Source organism: Piliocolobus tephrosceles, chromosome 7 (genome assembly GCF_002776525.5).
Source record: "Piliocolobus tephrosceles isolate RC106 chromosome 7, ASM277652v3, whole genome shotgun sequence".
Lineage (NCBI taxonomy): Eukaryota > Metazoa > Chordata > Mammalia > Primates > Cercopithecidae > Piliocolobus > Piliocolobus tephrosceles.
Window position 1 is genome coordinate 144,655,775 of NC_045440.1, and position 14,659 is coordinate 144,670,433.

At 48.2% G+C, this 14,659-nt stretch overlaps 1 protein-coding gene across 3 annotated transcripts in view; it reads right to left on the minus strand.

The window, feature by feature from the left end:
* The window catches only part of SLC45A4 (solute carrier family 45 member 4), a 97,958-nt gene that overhangs the window by 33,519 nt on the left and 49,780 nt on the right, over window positions 1–14,659 (minus strand). For all 3 annotated transcript variants that reach the window (XM_023228102.2, XM_023228104.1, XM_023228103.1), the window contains exon 2: window positions 11,683–12,324. In XM_023228102.2, the coding sequence (XP_023083870.1) occupies window positions 11,683–11,923 (241 nt within the window). In that variant the 5' untranslated portion in view covers window positions 11,924–12,324. The remainder of the gene's footprint in view (window positions 1–11,682; window positions 12,325–14,659) is intronic.

Genomic DNA, 14,659 nt, shown 5'->3' on the forward strand with positions numbered 1-14,659 from the left:
AGGCTGAGGCAGGAGAATGGCAAAAACCCAGGAGGCGGAGCTTGCAGTGAGCTGAGATCCGGCCACTGCACTCCAGCCTGGGCGACACAGCGAGACTCTGTCTCCAAAAAAAAAAAAAAGAAATAAAAGTAAGTAAGTACTGGAATCATCATGATTTTTAAATTTCTTAAACCTGGGAATCTAACAGGCCAGGCCCAAGTGACCTCCGCAGTGGGAATGAAGGTGGCTCCTGGCTGTGACAATTCTACATCATTCTCCCACAGAGGATGTTTAGACCAGTGGGGGAAGTACTGCGATTAGAAATGCAGGCTCCAGTATCAGACAGAACACCATACTCCCCCATTATCAAGAACGGGCGAGAGAGCACTGGTAAAAGAACCTGAGGGTCTCATGAGAATACAAAGTTGCTTGGTTCGTTGCTTGCTGCAGCTCCCGTGGTACATCGATGAGTGCCCCAGATAACGGCAGCCCACACTGACCCTGGACAAGTCGCTGAGCCAAACTCCTCCATTAGGCAGCTTGCCACTCCCTGCTCTCACTCACAGGCTGCTGGGAATACAGCCGGCAGATACCGTCTTCACGAGCACCTCAATGCACAGGCCCGAGACTGGAGGCCATGTGTGGAGGGAGCCCACCCACCACCATCCTGGGTTGAAACAAACACCTAAGGAAGCTGAATGTGGACCTGAATGTGGATCCCAAGCCAGGAAATGTGGCAGGAGGCTGTAGAATCCCACAAGACGCGACAGGATTTTCAAAGCTAAGCCAGCCCACGTGCGGTAGGGAGCCGGCAGGGCCAGGACCCGTCTATGGGGTGGTGACAGAGGCTCCACCTCCAAGGCTTTGCTGGGAGCCACAGAAAAACCTGCTAGAGTTGGGAGTGTTACTCCCGCTCTGGGGTCCCTCCACACAGCCAGTCCCCCTCTGAGCACCACCTTGCAGCAACCTGTTTCCACGACTGTCCTCCCCATCGGGCTGCCAGAAGGTCGGGGGACCCCATGTCTGCCTTCTGTGTCCCAAGACACTGCATGTGGCTCAGCAGGTCCTCCAATGTGGGAGTGAGGGCGAGGCGTGAGCGAGCCTACACAGTGGTGTGGCGATGTGACTGAGGGCAGCTCCGCCAGGTGCACAGTCCCCCGCTGCGGCAAGCACGGAAGCGCAATGGCATCTGTGTCAATGGCGCTTTTATTCCCACAAACTAGAAAGGGTTTTTAAGAACAGGAAAACCCATTCCTTCCACTGTCAGAAAAACGAAACCACCTGCCATTGACCATACTAAAACTGAAATGATATTTGCCAGGAAGTTTGCGAGATTTAAATACAGGCCAGGTACAGTGGCTCACACCTACCATCTCAGCACTTTGGGAGGCCGAGACAGTAGGATGGCTTGAGCCTGGGAGGTCAAGGCTGCAGTGAGCCGTAATCGCACCACTGTGCTCCAGCCTGAGCGACAGAGACCTGTCTCAAAAATAAATTTAAATACAGCTGATCCTTGAACAATGTGGGTTTGAATTGTACCGGTCACTTACACAGATTTTCTGCCACCCGAGACAGCAAGACCCACCCCTGTTCCTCCTCAGCCTACTCAACATGAAGATGAGGATGAAGGCCTTTATGACGGTCCACTTCCACATAATGAATAGGAAACACATTTCTCTTCTTTATAATTTTCTTAGCTCCGTTTTCTTCAGGTTACTTGACTGTAAACATATACCACATAGAACATAGAAGGGATGTGTTGGCTGCCTGCTTACATGATTGGTAAGGCTTCCAGTCAGGAAGCTATCGGTAGTCAGGTTTTAGAGGAAGTCAAAAGCTACACATGGATTTTTGACTGCACAGGGAGTCAGCACCCCTAAACCGAGTTGCTCAAGGGTCAGCTGTATACCCAATTGCCTCCCAATCAACTCGGCTACTTGGGAGACTGCCCCTGATTCTTCATGGTGCGCTCCGCCCGTCCTGAGGTCACAGGAGGTTCTGTCTTGGCCACAGTGCTGACTGGTAACACCTGGGTTTGAAAGGCCTCCTCCCTACCCTGCCTGCAGGAGGTTCCCCTGTGCCTCCTCCAAGTGAGCAGCTCCAGATGGAGTCCAGCCATGCCTGGGTCGGAGGCAGAATGGCCTCTAGCCTCCTCTGGAATATAATGCATCAGCTTCTGGCCTGTGGTCATGTGAGGCGCCTACGGCATGTCAATTTCCCCTTCATCAGCAAGTCCTTCGTTCATCCCCTCAAGCCTCTGTTCCACGCTGGGCATGGTTTGGAACAAGGTAAGTCAGACCTTGTCCTGAGGGGATGCACAGTCTAGGAGGGAGAGGGCAACCTGCAGGAACAAGGGGTGGAAAGACAGGGCTGCAGGGCGTCCTGGAGCACACGTGAACACTGAAGAGATGCGCACACGGTGGAGCGTGTTGAGTGGGAGCACGCAGCAGGGCCAGGACAGGCGGACGTGAGCAGTAAATAGCTGCAGAGACAAGTCTGGCCTGGAGATAGATGGGCTGTGTTTCATCAAATCCAACACACCACCATTTTCGAAAGCATTGCTCTCTCAAACGTACTGAGTGTCATAGACCCTGGAGTTGTCCAGTGTGACACCGATGGGGCTCAGGATGAGACACACACAGGAAAAGAGTGAGGGAAGGCAGAGCTGGAAGCCAGGCCCACTCAGTCCTGTGCGATGGAGACAGGGCCAGCACCAGGGCCCAGAAAACCTCTGGAAACGAGGACATCCCTGTGCGTTCAGCAAGAAGACATGTGGGGGTTGGGGGGGAGGTGGAGGCTGGGCTGTACTGGGGTGCAATGAATAGGGTGCAAACTGAACCAGAGTGACTTTTCAACACTCAGTGCGGGGGAGGCCCTCAACGAAAGTTACCAAGGTCGGCGACTAGGAACCCAAGTGGAGAAAAAAAATAAATAATGACAGTAATAACAGCTAAAATTACAGGCTCTGTTCTAAGCACATCATACGTGTTAACTCTGCACATGCTTCCAGAAGAAAGGAGATGCTGGTATCTGCAGAGATAAGTAAGGCTGCACACATGGAAAATGGTCGATTTCTGGATTCTCTGAGAGGAGCCAACATTGGGTTGTTGGCTGCTGCTACCTCCACCACCACCGTTTTGGGGAGGGACAGGAAATTTCTGTCACTTGAGCAAATAATGGAAATGAAAGAGAAACCAGAAACAGGACTTGAATCATCATCATAAAGGAAAGTGTTAATTCATCACTAAACGAACAATGGGCCTTCCGCTCCATCACGTCTTCTGTCCAGGGTTCCCAGAGCCCCCCTTACTGCTTGCTTCCCCCGGGGCTGACCCAGGGGGCAGCCTGCAGAATCCCAGAGCATCAGGGGCTCCCAGGAGACCCCAAAAAGTTGGTCTCAGCGTCACGAGCACACCAAAGTCACCTGATGGCAGACAGCTCCCAACCTGTCACTCAGAGGAGGCTGGACCCTTAGAGCTACATGGGACTCACAAACCCTCAGCGTGTCCCAACCCCACTGTGTGTGGTGCAAGGACTCCAGGGAGACCACATGGGAGGAAGGAAGAGGAAGCAATGGGACCTAAAGACCAGTCTTTAGCCCAGGAATCAAGGGCAGGGGGAAGGGAGGGGCCTCCCAGGGGCAGCAGCACTGTCTGCCAGCAGCATCACAGGCAGTGTCACCACTGACTTCTGCAGAAGACAGCACACTGCCTGGAGTAAGGATGGTGCAGGGTGAATCACTTTAGGAAACTGCCATCAAGGGCCACCTCACACACACACAGGCATCAGCTGGCTGCTCCTAGATTTCCAACAACTCCTCTACTGATTCTGATGATGGCAGAGACAGAGCTAATTTGCTTCTCACAGCTTCCAGTTTGCTGATTTCCAAAAGGAAAGTTTTCTTTGGGGAAGACAGAAAGGGGAGACTTGCTATTGCTTGATATTTCAAAATGAGTTATCATCTAAGGTTTTTGCTGAGATATTTATCAATATAAACATGCTTCATCTGCAGTACTTTCGTACCCCTTCTACCAAGATGAGGATTCAGACAATGGGAAAAATACCATCGCACCCTAAGTTATACAGGGGGAAGCAGTGCAGTCCAAGAGTCTGACCAACAGAATATTCTGAGCACATGTACTGGTTACCTGCTGCTGCGTAACAAACTGCACAGCATCCAGCGGCACAGGGCAACAGTGACGGCCACACAGCTCCTGTGGCCGGGAATCCAGGCACAGCTCTGTGGGGTAGCTCTGCCTTGGGGCCTCTCTCAGGCTCCTGGACTGACAGCTTCGGCCCTGGGGGTGTTGGCTGAGGCCTCCTGCTCAGTTATTTGCCATATGGGTCCTTTCAAGAAAGCAGCTTGATTCATCAAAATGTGCAGGCCAAGGCAGCAACAGAGAGGATCTCCCAGCAAGGTGGAGTCATACGTTCGCATCAGACCACATCCCCTCAATGCTGCCATATTCTATTGGTTAACAGGAATTACTCAAGGGGAGGGGATTGCACAAGGCCATGAAAACCAGGGGGTGAAGGTCACCGGGGTCACACAGAGGGTATCTCAGGGGTCTCTTAGATTCTCTTTATACTCCTCCCTGACCCCTCTGTGTAACAGCAATTTTATTTATTAGAAATGAAACCATTTCTAATGAATGATTTTATTAGGAAAGAAAAGTCTAAAAAAACCGATGCTCTAGGCTCGACCTTAAACTAGAAAAGATAGCCAGTTGTGGTGGTACATACCTGCAATCCCAGCTACGCAGGAGGCTGAGGCAGGAGGATCTCCTGAGCCCAGGAGTTTCAGTCCAGCCAGCCTGGGCAACACAGTGAGACCCCATCTAATAATAGAAAAATAATAAACTAGAAAAAGGGCCAATTAAAAAACCAAGTAAGCAGAAGAAAACAAAATGAATATAACAGCATAAATTAACAAAATAGAAATGAACAACAGAAGAAAAAAACCGAATGAAGCTGAAAGCAGAGTCTTTGAAAAGACCAGCAAAATTGATAAACCTTTAACCAGACTGATCAAATTACCAATATCAGGAAAGAAGGAACATCAATACAGGTCTTATAATTAAAAGTTACTGGAACTACCAAGTGAGTCTGGCAAGATTGCAAGGTATAAGGTCAATATATAAAAATCAGTTATACTACTCTACAGAACGATGAAGAACCAGAAGTGGAAATTAAGGCAGTACTATTTACAATAACATGATACAATGAAATACTTCAAGTATGTGACAGACCTACATACTGAAAATTATGAAACATTCCTAGGAGAAATTAAAGACTTAAATGTATTGAGAAGATATATTATGTTCATGGATTGAAGGACTCAAAATTAAGATGTCAATTCTCTACAGATTCAACGCAATCCCAGTAAAAATCCAGCAGGCTTTTTGTAGAAACTGACAATTCTAAAATTTATATGGAAATGTGAAAGACCTACAACAGCCAAAACAAGTTTTCTTTTTCTTTTTTAGAAATGAGGTCTTGCTGTGTTGCCTAGGCTGGTCTCGAACACCTGAGTTCAAGCAATCTTCCTGCCTTGGCCTCCCGAAGTGCTGGGATTACAGGTGTGAGTCACCATGCCTGGCCAAAAACAAGTTTCAAAAGGTAGGTATATTTCCTAATTTCAAGATGCACCATAAAACTACAGAAATTAATCAATTGTATCAAGAACAGACACATAGATCAAAGGAACAGAACAGTGCCTAGAAACAGATTCACAATATAGGTGGTCAGTTAATGCCAACAGAGGCGCCACGGATTTCAATGGGAAAGGACAGGCTTTTTACAAATGGTGCTGTAACAACTCAATTTCCACATGCCAGATGGAGGGGGAACCCCTCAACTCTTATGGTTTACAAAAATTAACTCAAAAGGAATCACAGACCTAGGTGAGAGAACTATTAAGGAATCTAGAAGGAAATGTAAGAGAAAATCATTAAGACTTCAGGACCAGGAGTTGAAGCTGCAGTGAGCCATGATCACAGTACTACACTGTAGCCCAGGCAATGTAGTGAGACCCCCCAACTCTTCAAAAAGACTTCAGGTCAGGCAGAGTTCTTAATTGAAAAAGAACAACAAAAAAAATTTGATACACCAAATTTCATCAAAATTTAAAACTTTTGCTCTCTGAAAGATATTAGGAAAATGACAAAGAGCCTGGCACAGTGGTTCACGCCTATAGCCCCGGCACTTTGGGACTGAGGCAGGAGAATCACTTGAGCATGGGAGTTCTAGACTAACCAGGGCAACATAGTGAGACTCCACCTCCATAAAAAATTTAAAGTATTAGCCAGGTATGGTGGTGCGTGCCTATAGTCCAAGCTACTCAGGAGGCTGAGGCGGAAGGATCTCTTGAGCCCAGGAAGGTTAAGGCTGCAGAGAGCTGTGATCACACCACTGCGTTTCAGCCTGGGAAACAGAGTCCCTGTTAAAACAAAACAAAACAAAACAGAAAAAAGTGGCTCATGCCTGTAATCCTAGAACTTTGGGAGACCATGGTGGGACGATCACGTAAGTCCAAGAGTTCAAGACTGGCCTGGGTGACATAGCAAAACCTCGCCTCAATAAAGTGTAAGAATATATATATATATATATAAACAGGCTAGTCACAGTAGCTCACACCTGTAATTACAGCACTTTGTGAGGCTGAGGTGGGCGGATGGCTTGAGCCCAGAAGTACGAAAGCAGCCTGGGCAACATGGTGAAACCCCATCTCTACAAAAAATACAAAATTTAGATGGGTGTGGTGGTGCACACCTGTAGTCCCAGCTACCTGGGAGGCTGAGGTGGGAGAATCAGCTGGGCCCAGGAGGTCAGGGCTGCAGTAAGTTGTGATAGTGCCATGGCACTCCAGCCTGGGTGATGGAGTGAGACTCCATCTTAAAAAAAAAAAAAAAAAAAAAAGACATGCAAATTAAAGCTGCAATGAGATATGGTTCACACCCACTTCAATGAATGAAGTTTAAAAAGACTAACAACACTAAGTGTTGGCGAGGATGTGGAGAAATGGGAACTCTCCTATACTGTGGTGGGAATGCAAGAGGTACCAACGCCCTGGAAAGCACCAGACCCAGCAAGCCACTCCCAGTGACTTACTCATGAGAAATGAAACACATCCACCACAGGGCCTTGCAGGTCAATGTTCGCAGCAGCTTTATTATCACAGCCTCCAAAATGGACACAACCCAAATCTCTACCACCTGATGGATGAAAACAAATGACGCCATTGTCTGTTCAGTGGAGCACTAGTCAGCACTGAAAAGGGGCAAAGTACTGATTCATGCAGTAACATGGATGAATCTATCAGAAAAGTATTATGCTAAGTGACAAGAGCCAGACCATACGCTGTGTGATTCCATTTACATCGATTCTAGAATGGGCAGCACCATGACCACAGAGGCAGGTTGGTGGTGGCTGGGGGCAGTGCAGTGGCTGATGTGGGGGGCATTTGGGAGCCTTGGGGTGATGAAAACATTCTAGGTCCTAATGGCAACAGCCACACCACTGTGGACATCTCATGCCAACTGTCAAACTGCCCAGAGTGGGGGAACAGTATTTCCAAATCTCTGGGTACGGACGGCAGACAACTTTTTAAAGAAACTCAACTCCGATCAGGGAAAACTTGGGTCACTACACTGTCCTTTTAAGTGTAATTTCAGTCAAATCCTGAGAAATAAATTGGGCCTTTTGTTGTCTGGACTCAATCTAAGCACATCTAAGAACAAACTCATTAAAGCCCTGTTCCTATAACCTGTAAAAATATCTTCTATGCGCAACTCCTACTCTCCTGCTGAACACAGACCAGGGCTTACAGTTTTACATGAACTATGTAGTGCTTAGGGTCAATAAAGGTTACTTTCATCTGGTTAGGGTCAGTTTGCCACAGCCTCACCACTTATCACAACTCTTCCCATTTCAGTCAGCATTTCTGGAGGTTTATATGGAACAGACACCCCTGCAACTTCGGAAAGCTACCTTTAAGATGCGCTACGTATATAGTGTAGGGAAGTACATACGCAGACAGATCCTGGGCTTATGACGGTTGGACCTACGATTGTTCAACTTCACGTTAATGTGAAAGCCATACACATTCACTTGAAACCGTATTTTGAGTCCTCATACACACTGGTTTTCACTTTGAGTACAGTATTCAATAAATTACATGAGATCTTCAACACTTTATTATAAAATAAGCTCTGTGTTACATGATTTTGCCCAACTATAGGCTGGTGTGAGTGGTTCTTTTTTGTTTTGTTTTGTTTTTGAGACAGGGTCTCACTCTGTCATTCAGGCTGGAGTGCAGTGGCATGATCATGGCTCACTGCAGCCTCCATCTCCCAGGTGCAAGCAATCCTCCCACCTCAGCCTCCCGAATAGCTGTGATTACAGGTGTACACCACCACACCCAGCTAATTTTTTATTTTTTGTAGACACGGAATTTCACTATGTTGCCCTAGCTGGTCTTGAACTCCTGGGCTCAAGTGATCCTCCCACCTCGGCCTCCCAGAGCGTTGGGATTACAGGCATGAGCCAGTGTGCCCAGCCTGATGTGAGCGTTCTGCGCATGGTTAAGAAAGGTGAGGCTGGGCTATGACGTGCGGTGGGGTAGGTGTGTTAAATGCATTTTTAACTTAAGGTATTTTCAATGATGGGTTTACTGGGACATAGCCCTGCTGCAAGGTGAGGAGCATCTGTATTTGTCCTCCAAAATTTTCTAAAATCTATACAAGTCTCAGGTAACAAATAATCAAAACCAAACAATGCAATATGCTAAGCTGTATAGAAACTGAGACTCACCATCTATAAAGTATGAAAATTCCAAGGTGCTGCGGAAGCATTCAGGTTTTTAAAGCCACAATACACATCATCTGCCATAGAGAAAATTAGGGAAAAGCAGTTCCTAATGACTCTTTGTCCTATCAACTTATTCTCAGGAACCAGAGGTTCTAAATTTTGTATTTGTCACCACGACCAGAACTCGTTGTCCAGAAACTGAAGGATGGTGCCCAATTCGTAATTCCAATCGCCTGAGCTTTGTTATGACAATGCTTTCATAACTGCCTCAGTGCCAAGTCCTTACACACTGAAGGGACAAAATAAATGTTTAGTAAAATTAATTGCTACCCAACTTCTCCCTGGCTAAGGTCTAGTCGCAAAAGTGGTCCTTCAGTTCCATGAACACATCCAGGTCTCCCCTCCCTCAGCCTTTGCATGGGATGCCCAAGAGCCCTTGCCCTGCTCTCCATAAAGGCCTTCCCACACTGGCCCAGCCCGCTTCTTTCCCTCGCTGGTCGGGTCACTTTCTTCCTCGAAGTGCCCTCCTGCCACAGAACGAAGCCCCCCGGCCACAGATGTGGGTCTGTCCACCCTCCGTGCACTAGGATACGATGAGCACCCAGGGAGCACAAGCAGAATCAATGCAGAGTGACACACACAGGAGAGAACGAAAGCGCGACCTGAACCCAGTCCCCTATGTCCGACTCCCCAACCCTCCAGAAAAGAGTCCTTTAACCTTGTCTGAGCCCCAGGTCCTCTGGCCTTCTCACGAAGCCTTCTCCAAACAAGGTTTTTAAAGATCAAAAAAGACACAGGACTGCAATTGGAAAAGCACGCTGAAATGCAATAATGGAAGCACTGGAAAAGTAAGATGAGTGCTTTTTCATTCATGTATTAAGTGACAAGATCGAGGGATGGACACAGTATCTCCTGTGATTTCAGTAATAACGAGCATCAGCTCCACGGCAGGGTGACAGGAAGTCGGTGCCGATGCCAGCAGGGCTGCCCCGCACACAGTGGAAGAACATGCTACCATTTCATGCTGGAGTCAGATCCGTGCACATAACTGAGGGATCCGCACTGCAGCGAGGCTGAGTGAGCACTCACGGAACAAGAAACACTTTATATGTTTGTACCAACAAACATCCCTAAAACCACCAAAATAAGTAGGCTTAAAAATACTTTACTGTGCAACATGTGGAATTCTAGAATAAAACTGATGCTTCTAAATTGTCTGCCTCTTACCCAGACACCTTATATGGCTAAGGGTTTGGAAAATGACAGATTTTAAAACTTCTTTAGGTCATAAGGAAAACTAAACATTCTGACAAAACTTTTCGGGCCCAAGACACTCCCCGTGGGGACTCCCTACAGGGTCTCCGCTCTGTTGCCCAGTAATCAGATGGAAGAAACACATCTTGCACACGTGAGCCTGGTCATGCCCACCTGGGCATGTTTGTGAATTTCCGTGTTCTCACACCCACCTGCGTGTGTCTGTGAATTTCCATGTTCTCACACCCACCTGCATGTCTGAATTTCCGTGTCCTCACACCCACCTGCATGTCTGAATTTCCGTGTTCTCACACCCACCTGCGTGTCTCTGTGAATTTCCGTGTTCTCATGCCCACCTGCACGTTGTCTGTGAATTTCTGTGTTCTCACACCCACCTGTATGTCTGTGAATTTCTGTGTTCTCACACCCATCTGCGTGTCTCTGTGAATTTCCGTGTTTTCATGCCCACCTGCGCTCGTCTGTGAATTTCCGTGTTTTCATGCCTACCTGTGGGTGTCTCTGAATTTCCGTGTTTTCATGCCCACCTGTGCGTGTGTGAATTTCTGTTGTTTTCGTGCCCACCTGCGTGTCTCTGTGAATTTCCATGTGTCTATGCCCACCTGCATGTCTGTGAATTTCCATGTTTTCATGCCCACCTGCACACCTCTGTGAAGTTCCGTATTTTGATGCCAACCTGTGCATCTGAATTTCCATGCTTTCATGCCCACCTGTGAGTCCGAATTTCCGTGTTTTCATGCCCACCTGTGTCTCTGAATTTCCATGTTTTCATGCCCACCTGTGCGTGTCCATGAATTTCTGTGTTTTCATGCCACCTGCGCGTGTCTGAATTTCCGTGTTTTCACACCCACTTGAGTGTGTCTGTGAATTTCCGTATTTTCCTGCTCACCTGCGCGTGTCTGAATTTCCGTGCTTTCATGCCCACCTGGGTGTGTCTCTGTGAATTTCCGTGTTTTCATGCCCACCTGCATGTCTGTGAATTTCCGTGTTTTCATGCCCACCTGCCTGTGACTGTGAATTTTCATGCTTTTGGAAATGCCTGTCACTGAGCCATCTACCGTCCACAGTAACCTTGGATTCAAGTCAACAGCAACAATGATAAGATGATAGCATCTTTCAGGGTCTCCCACAGCCAGGCACTGTTCTAAGCGCACCTGGGACCCTCTTCGGGTTGGTGTGCGATTGCAATCATTTTACACACAAAGAATCAGAGTGTGGCACAGAGGGTCTCCCAAATTCGCCTGCATGACACAGCCAGTGACTGTCAGTGCTGGCGACCCTACCCTTTGCTCATCGTTCACTGTGCCCTGGCAGGGACAGCGGGAGAGATGGGCCCTGGCTGAGAGTCAGTACGTATCAGTGCCAATTCTGCCCCAGATGCTCAGCTACTTTGCCAAAACTGTAATTCAACGTCAACATACGAAGATCATTCCTCCCCAAACCAGGCTAAAAACAGGAGAAGAAAACCAGCATCAGGGCAGGCTGAAGGGAGAGGCGACCAAGACTTCTGTGCCCGGGGCTCTCCAGGACATGCCATCCTCCACCTCTGGAGGATCAGAGCCACGCCCAGTCCGCCAGCACTCCGCTCAGCGTACACTGCGCGCAGACGGGGAGGAGACTTACCAATCTGCAACAGTATTGGTGTGACCAGAGCGGTTTCCATGGCGTAACAGAACTCCCTGCCAAACATCACCGCCCCGTGCATCACCCACAGGCGCATGGGGATTCGGTCTATGGACCCCTCGCTGATGGTCTCGCAGTTCTCAGCCTCTGCGCCTCCGGCTTTCTGTGGGTCCGGCAGGGGCACGGATAACTCTTGAACTTGCATAGATTCCGGGTCGGCATTCTGCGGAGCCATTTTCATTACCACCAAAAATATATATATATTTATCTATATATTCTATCTATATAAATAATGCTTTCATCTATCTGTAATGATAAATAAGACGTCTTCTCTTTCTGCTTCGGTTGTGTTCCTCGGGCAAGTAACACTTACATTCCTCTTTGCACAGGTGGGTGTCTCACAACTTCTCACAATGGAATGAGACATGCAGCAACACACAACGATTTTTGGTTGGATTTTAAACATATGGCTTGCTGGTTTACTGTGAATTAGAGTTAAAAATCCATAATTGCCATTCAGTTAATACCAGTTTCATCATTATTACTGAAGAGGTGCTGAAGTGAATTTTCTTGCTACAGAGAGGTGGGAAGGTGACACAAACAGGTGTTCCGCTGGTAATCCCCATCGAGTGACTGGATGATCTGCAAAAGAGGAAAACAACCCGGCCAGAGTCAGGGGCGGCCAGCAGATGGCCCTGTGGAGCGCCGCCTGACCCCCGAGCAAGCTGCGTGCCCCAAGGACCTGCCCCGAGATCACACGCCTCTCTGCCACTCACTCTGGGTATGTCCGTGTAAACAACCAAACCTACGTTCTCGAAAAACATTTTCTCATGTGGAAGTGAACCCTGGGGAAGGACAAAGGTGGGGCAATCAAGGAAAGCAGGATCAAAGAGCAGACAGAGAAAAACACTAGAAATGTTCACTCTTTGGCCAGTAACAGTATCATCCACCCCGTGTACCACAGCACATAACTATTCCAGCAGGCTGGAGGCGGCTGGCGACGCCCTTTGGTTGCAGATATCATGAGAGGGAAGTAAGGAGGTGAAGGGAAAAGTGGGGAAGGTAGGAAAAAGAGAACCAAAAGGTTAAACTTTTGTTTAAAAAAGTCTAATTTGTTAGCGACAAGGTCTCGCTCTGTTGGCCAGGCTGGAGTGTGGAGTGTGCAGCCTCAAACTCCTGAGCTCAAGTGATCTCCCACCTCATCCTCCCAAGTAGCTGGGACTACAGGTGTGCACCACTACACCCAGCTAATTTTTCTAAGGTCCCCACTATATTGCCCAGGCTGGTATCCAACTCCTGAGCTCAAGCGATCTCCCCTGCCTCAGCCTCCCAAAGCACTGGGATTTACAAGCCTGAGCCACTGTGCCCAGCCAAAAAGGGAAACTTTAGACCCTGCCTGGAGAGGTGGAAATGAAAAATTAAAAGCAGGCTGGGCACGGTGGCTCACGTCTGTAATCCCAGCACTTTCGGGGGCTGAGGCAGGTGGATCACCTGAGGTCAGGAGCTCGAGACCTGCCTGGGCAACATGGCGAAACCCCGTCTCTACTAAAAATATAAAAATTAGCCAGGCATGGTGGCGGGCGCCTGTAATACCAGCTACTCCAGAGGCTGAGGCAGGAGAATCACTTGAACCTGGGAGGTGGAGGTTGCAGTAAGCCAAGATCGCACCACTGTACTCCAGTCTGGGTGACAGAGACCCTGTCTCAAAAAAAAAAAAAAGAAAAATTAAAAGTAGTAGGGGGCTGGATGGAATGAGGATAGCATGATTCTCTGTCTAGCAGGGAGTTCGAAATCTACCCAAAGGCACCTGGAACCCTGTGATATTGGCCTTTAGGTTATAAAACCTCTTGGTAATAAAATGAAATTACAGACCTTCTCTTCAGAAAAAAATGCACGCATGTGCCAAACTCTGACTATGGTACCTACGGGTTCGGAGACTCCCAACCCACACGCAGCTTTGCTAGGGTCTGTGGAACCCTATCACCCCAACCCTCGGGTTTCTACCACCCTGCCTCCAGTGACAAACCCAGCTTGGTGACAAATTCTCCACCAGGACAAACCATACAATAAAGCAGAAATAAGCCAACTGGAAATGCTGCCTTGGAAATGTTTGAGGAAATGATGTCAGTCTCTCCGCAGGTAAGATAAGATCGGGGATGTGGAACACCCCAAGTTCAGAACTTTTGGAGTTAGGTCTCCAGACACGGGGTTCAGTTCAATTGAAGTGCCAGAAAGAGCTCCTGAAAACATACCTAAATGGTGTTCAAGGTTATATTAAGGTAGGTCTATGGGCCAGTATCTTTTTTTATTTTTTATTTTTTTATTTTTTGAGACAGAGTCTCGCTCTGTCTCCCAGGCTGGAGTGCAGTGGCGCAATCTCGGCTCACTGCAAGCTCCACCTCCCGGGTTCACGCCATTCTCCTGCCTCAGCCTCCCGAGTAGCTGGGACTACAGGCACCCGCCACCACACCCGGCTAATATTTTTGTATTTTTAGTACAGATGGGATTTTACTGTGTTTGCCAGGATGGTCTCGATTTCCTGACCCCAAGATCCACCTGCCTTGGCCTCCCAAAGTGCTGGGATTTCAGGCATGAGCCACCGCACCCGGTCTATGGGCCAATATCTTACTGAGAATTTTTCCAACAACTGGTTTCAATAAAAGTATTTCTCATTAATTTCCATCGAACCAAAGGTGGTCTTAATTAGCTCCTCTCTTTCTCCCCAGAGACCAGAAACCTCGAGGTGCTGTCTTCACTTGGCTCCTCTCTCACGCAGCCTCGATGGAGAAGGTGGGTCCCCGGCGCGGGGGCCCCAGGAGGCAGAGGGCTCTCTGTATGGGAGGTTCCGTACAGCACCTAAGGAAGCAGTGCGCCTGGCTCTTCCGTTCCAGCTCTTCCCTACATTTTCTTTCATGCTGCAGCGGAAACCAGAATGCCTATAATTCCTTCAGAACCAAAGGCTCAAGCGGCGCTACCT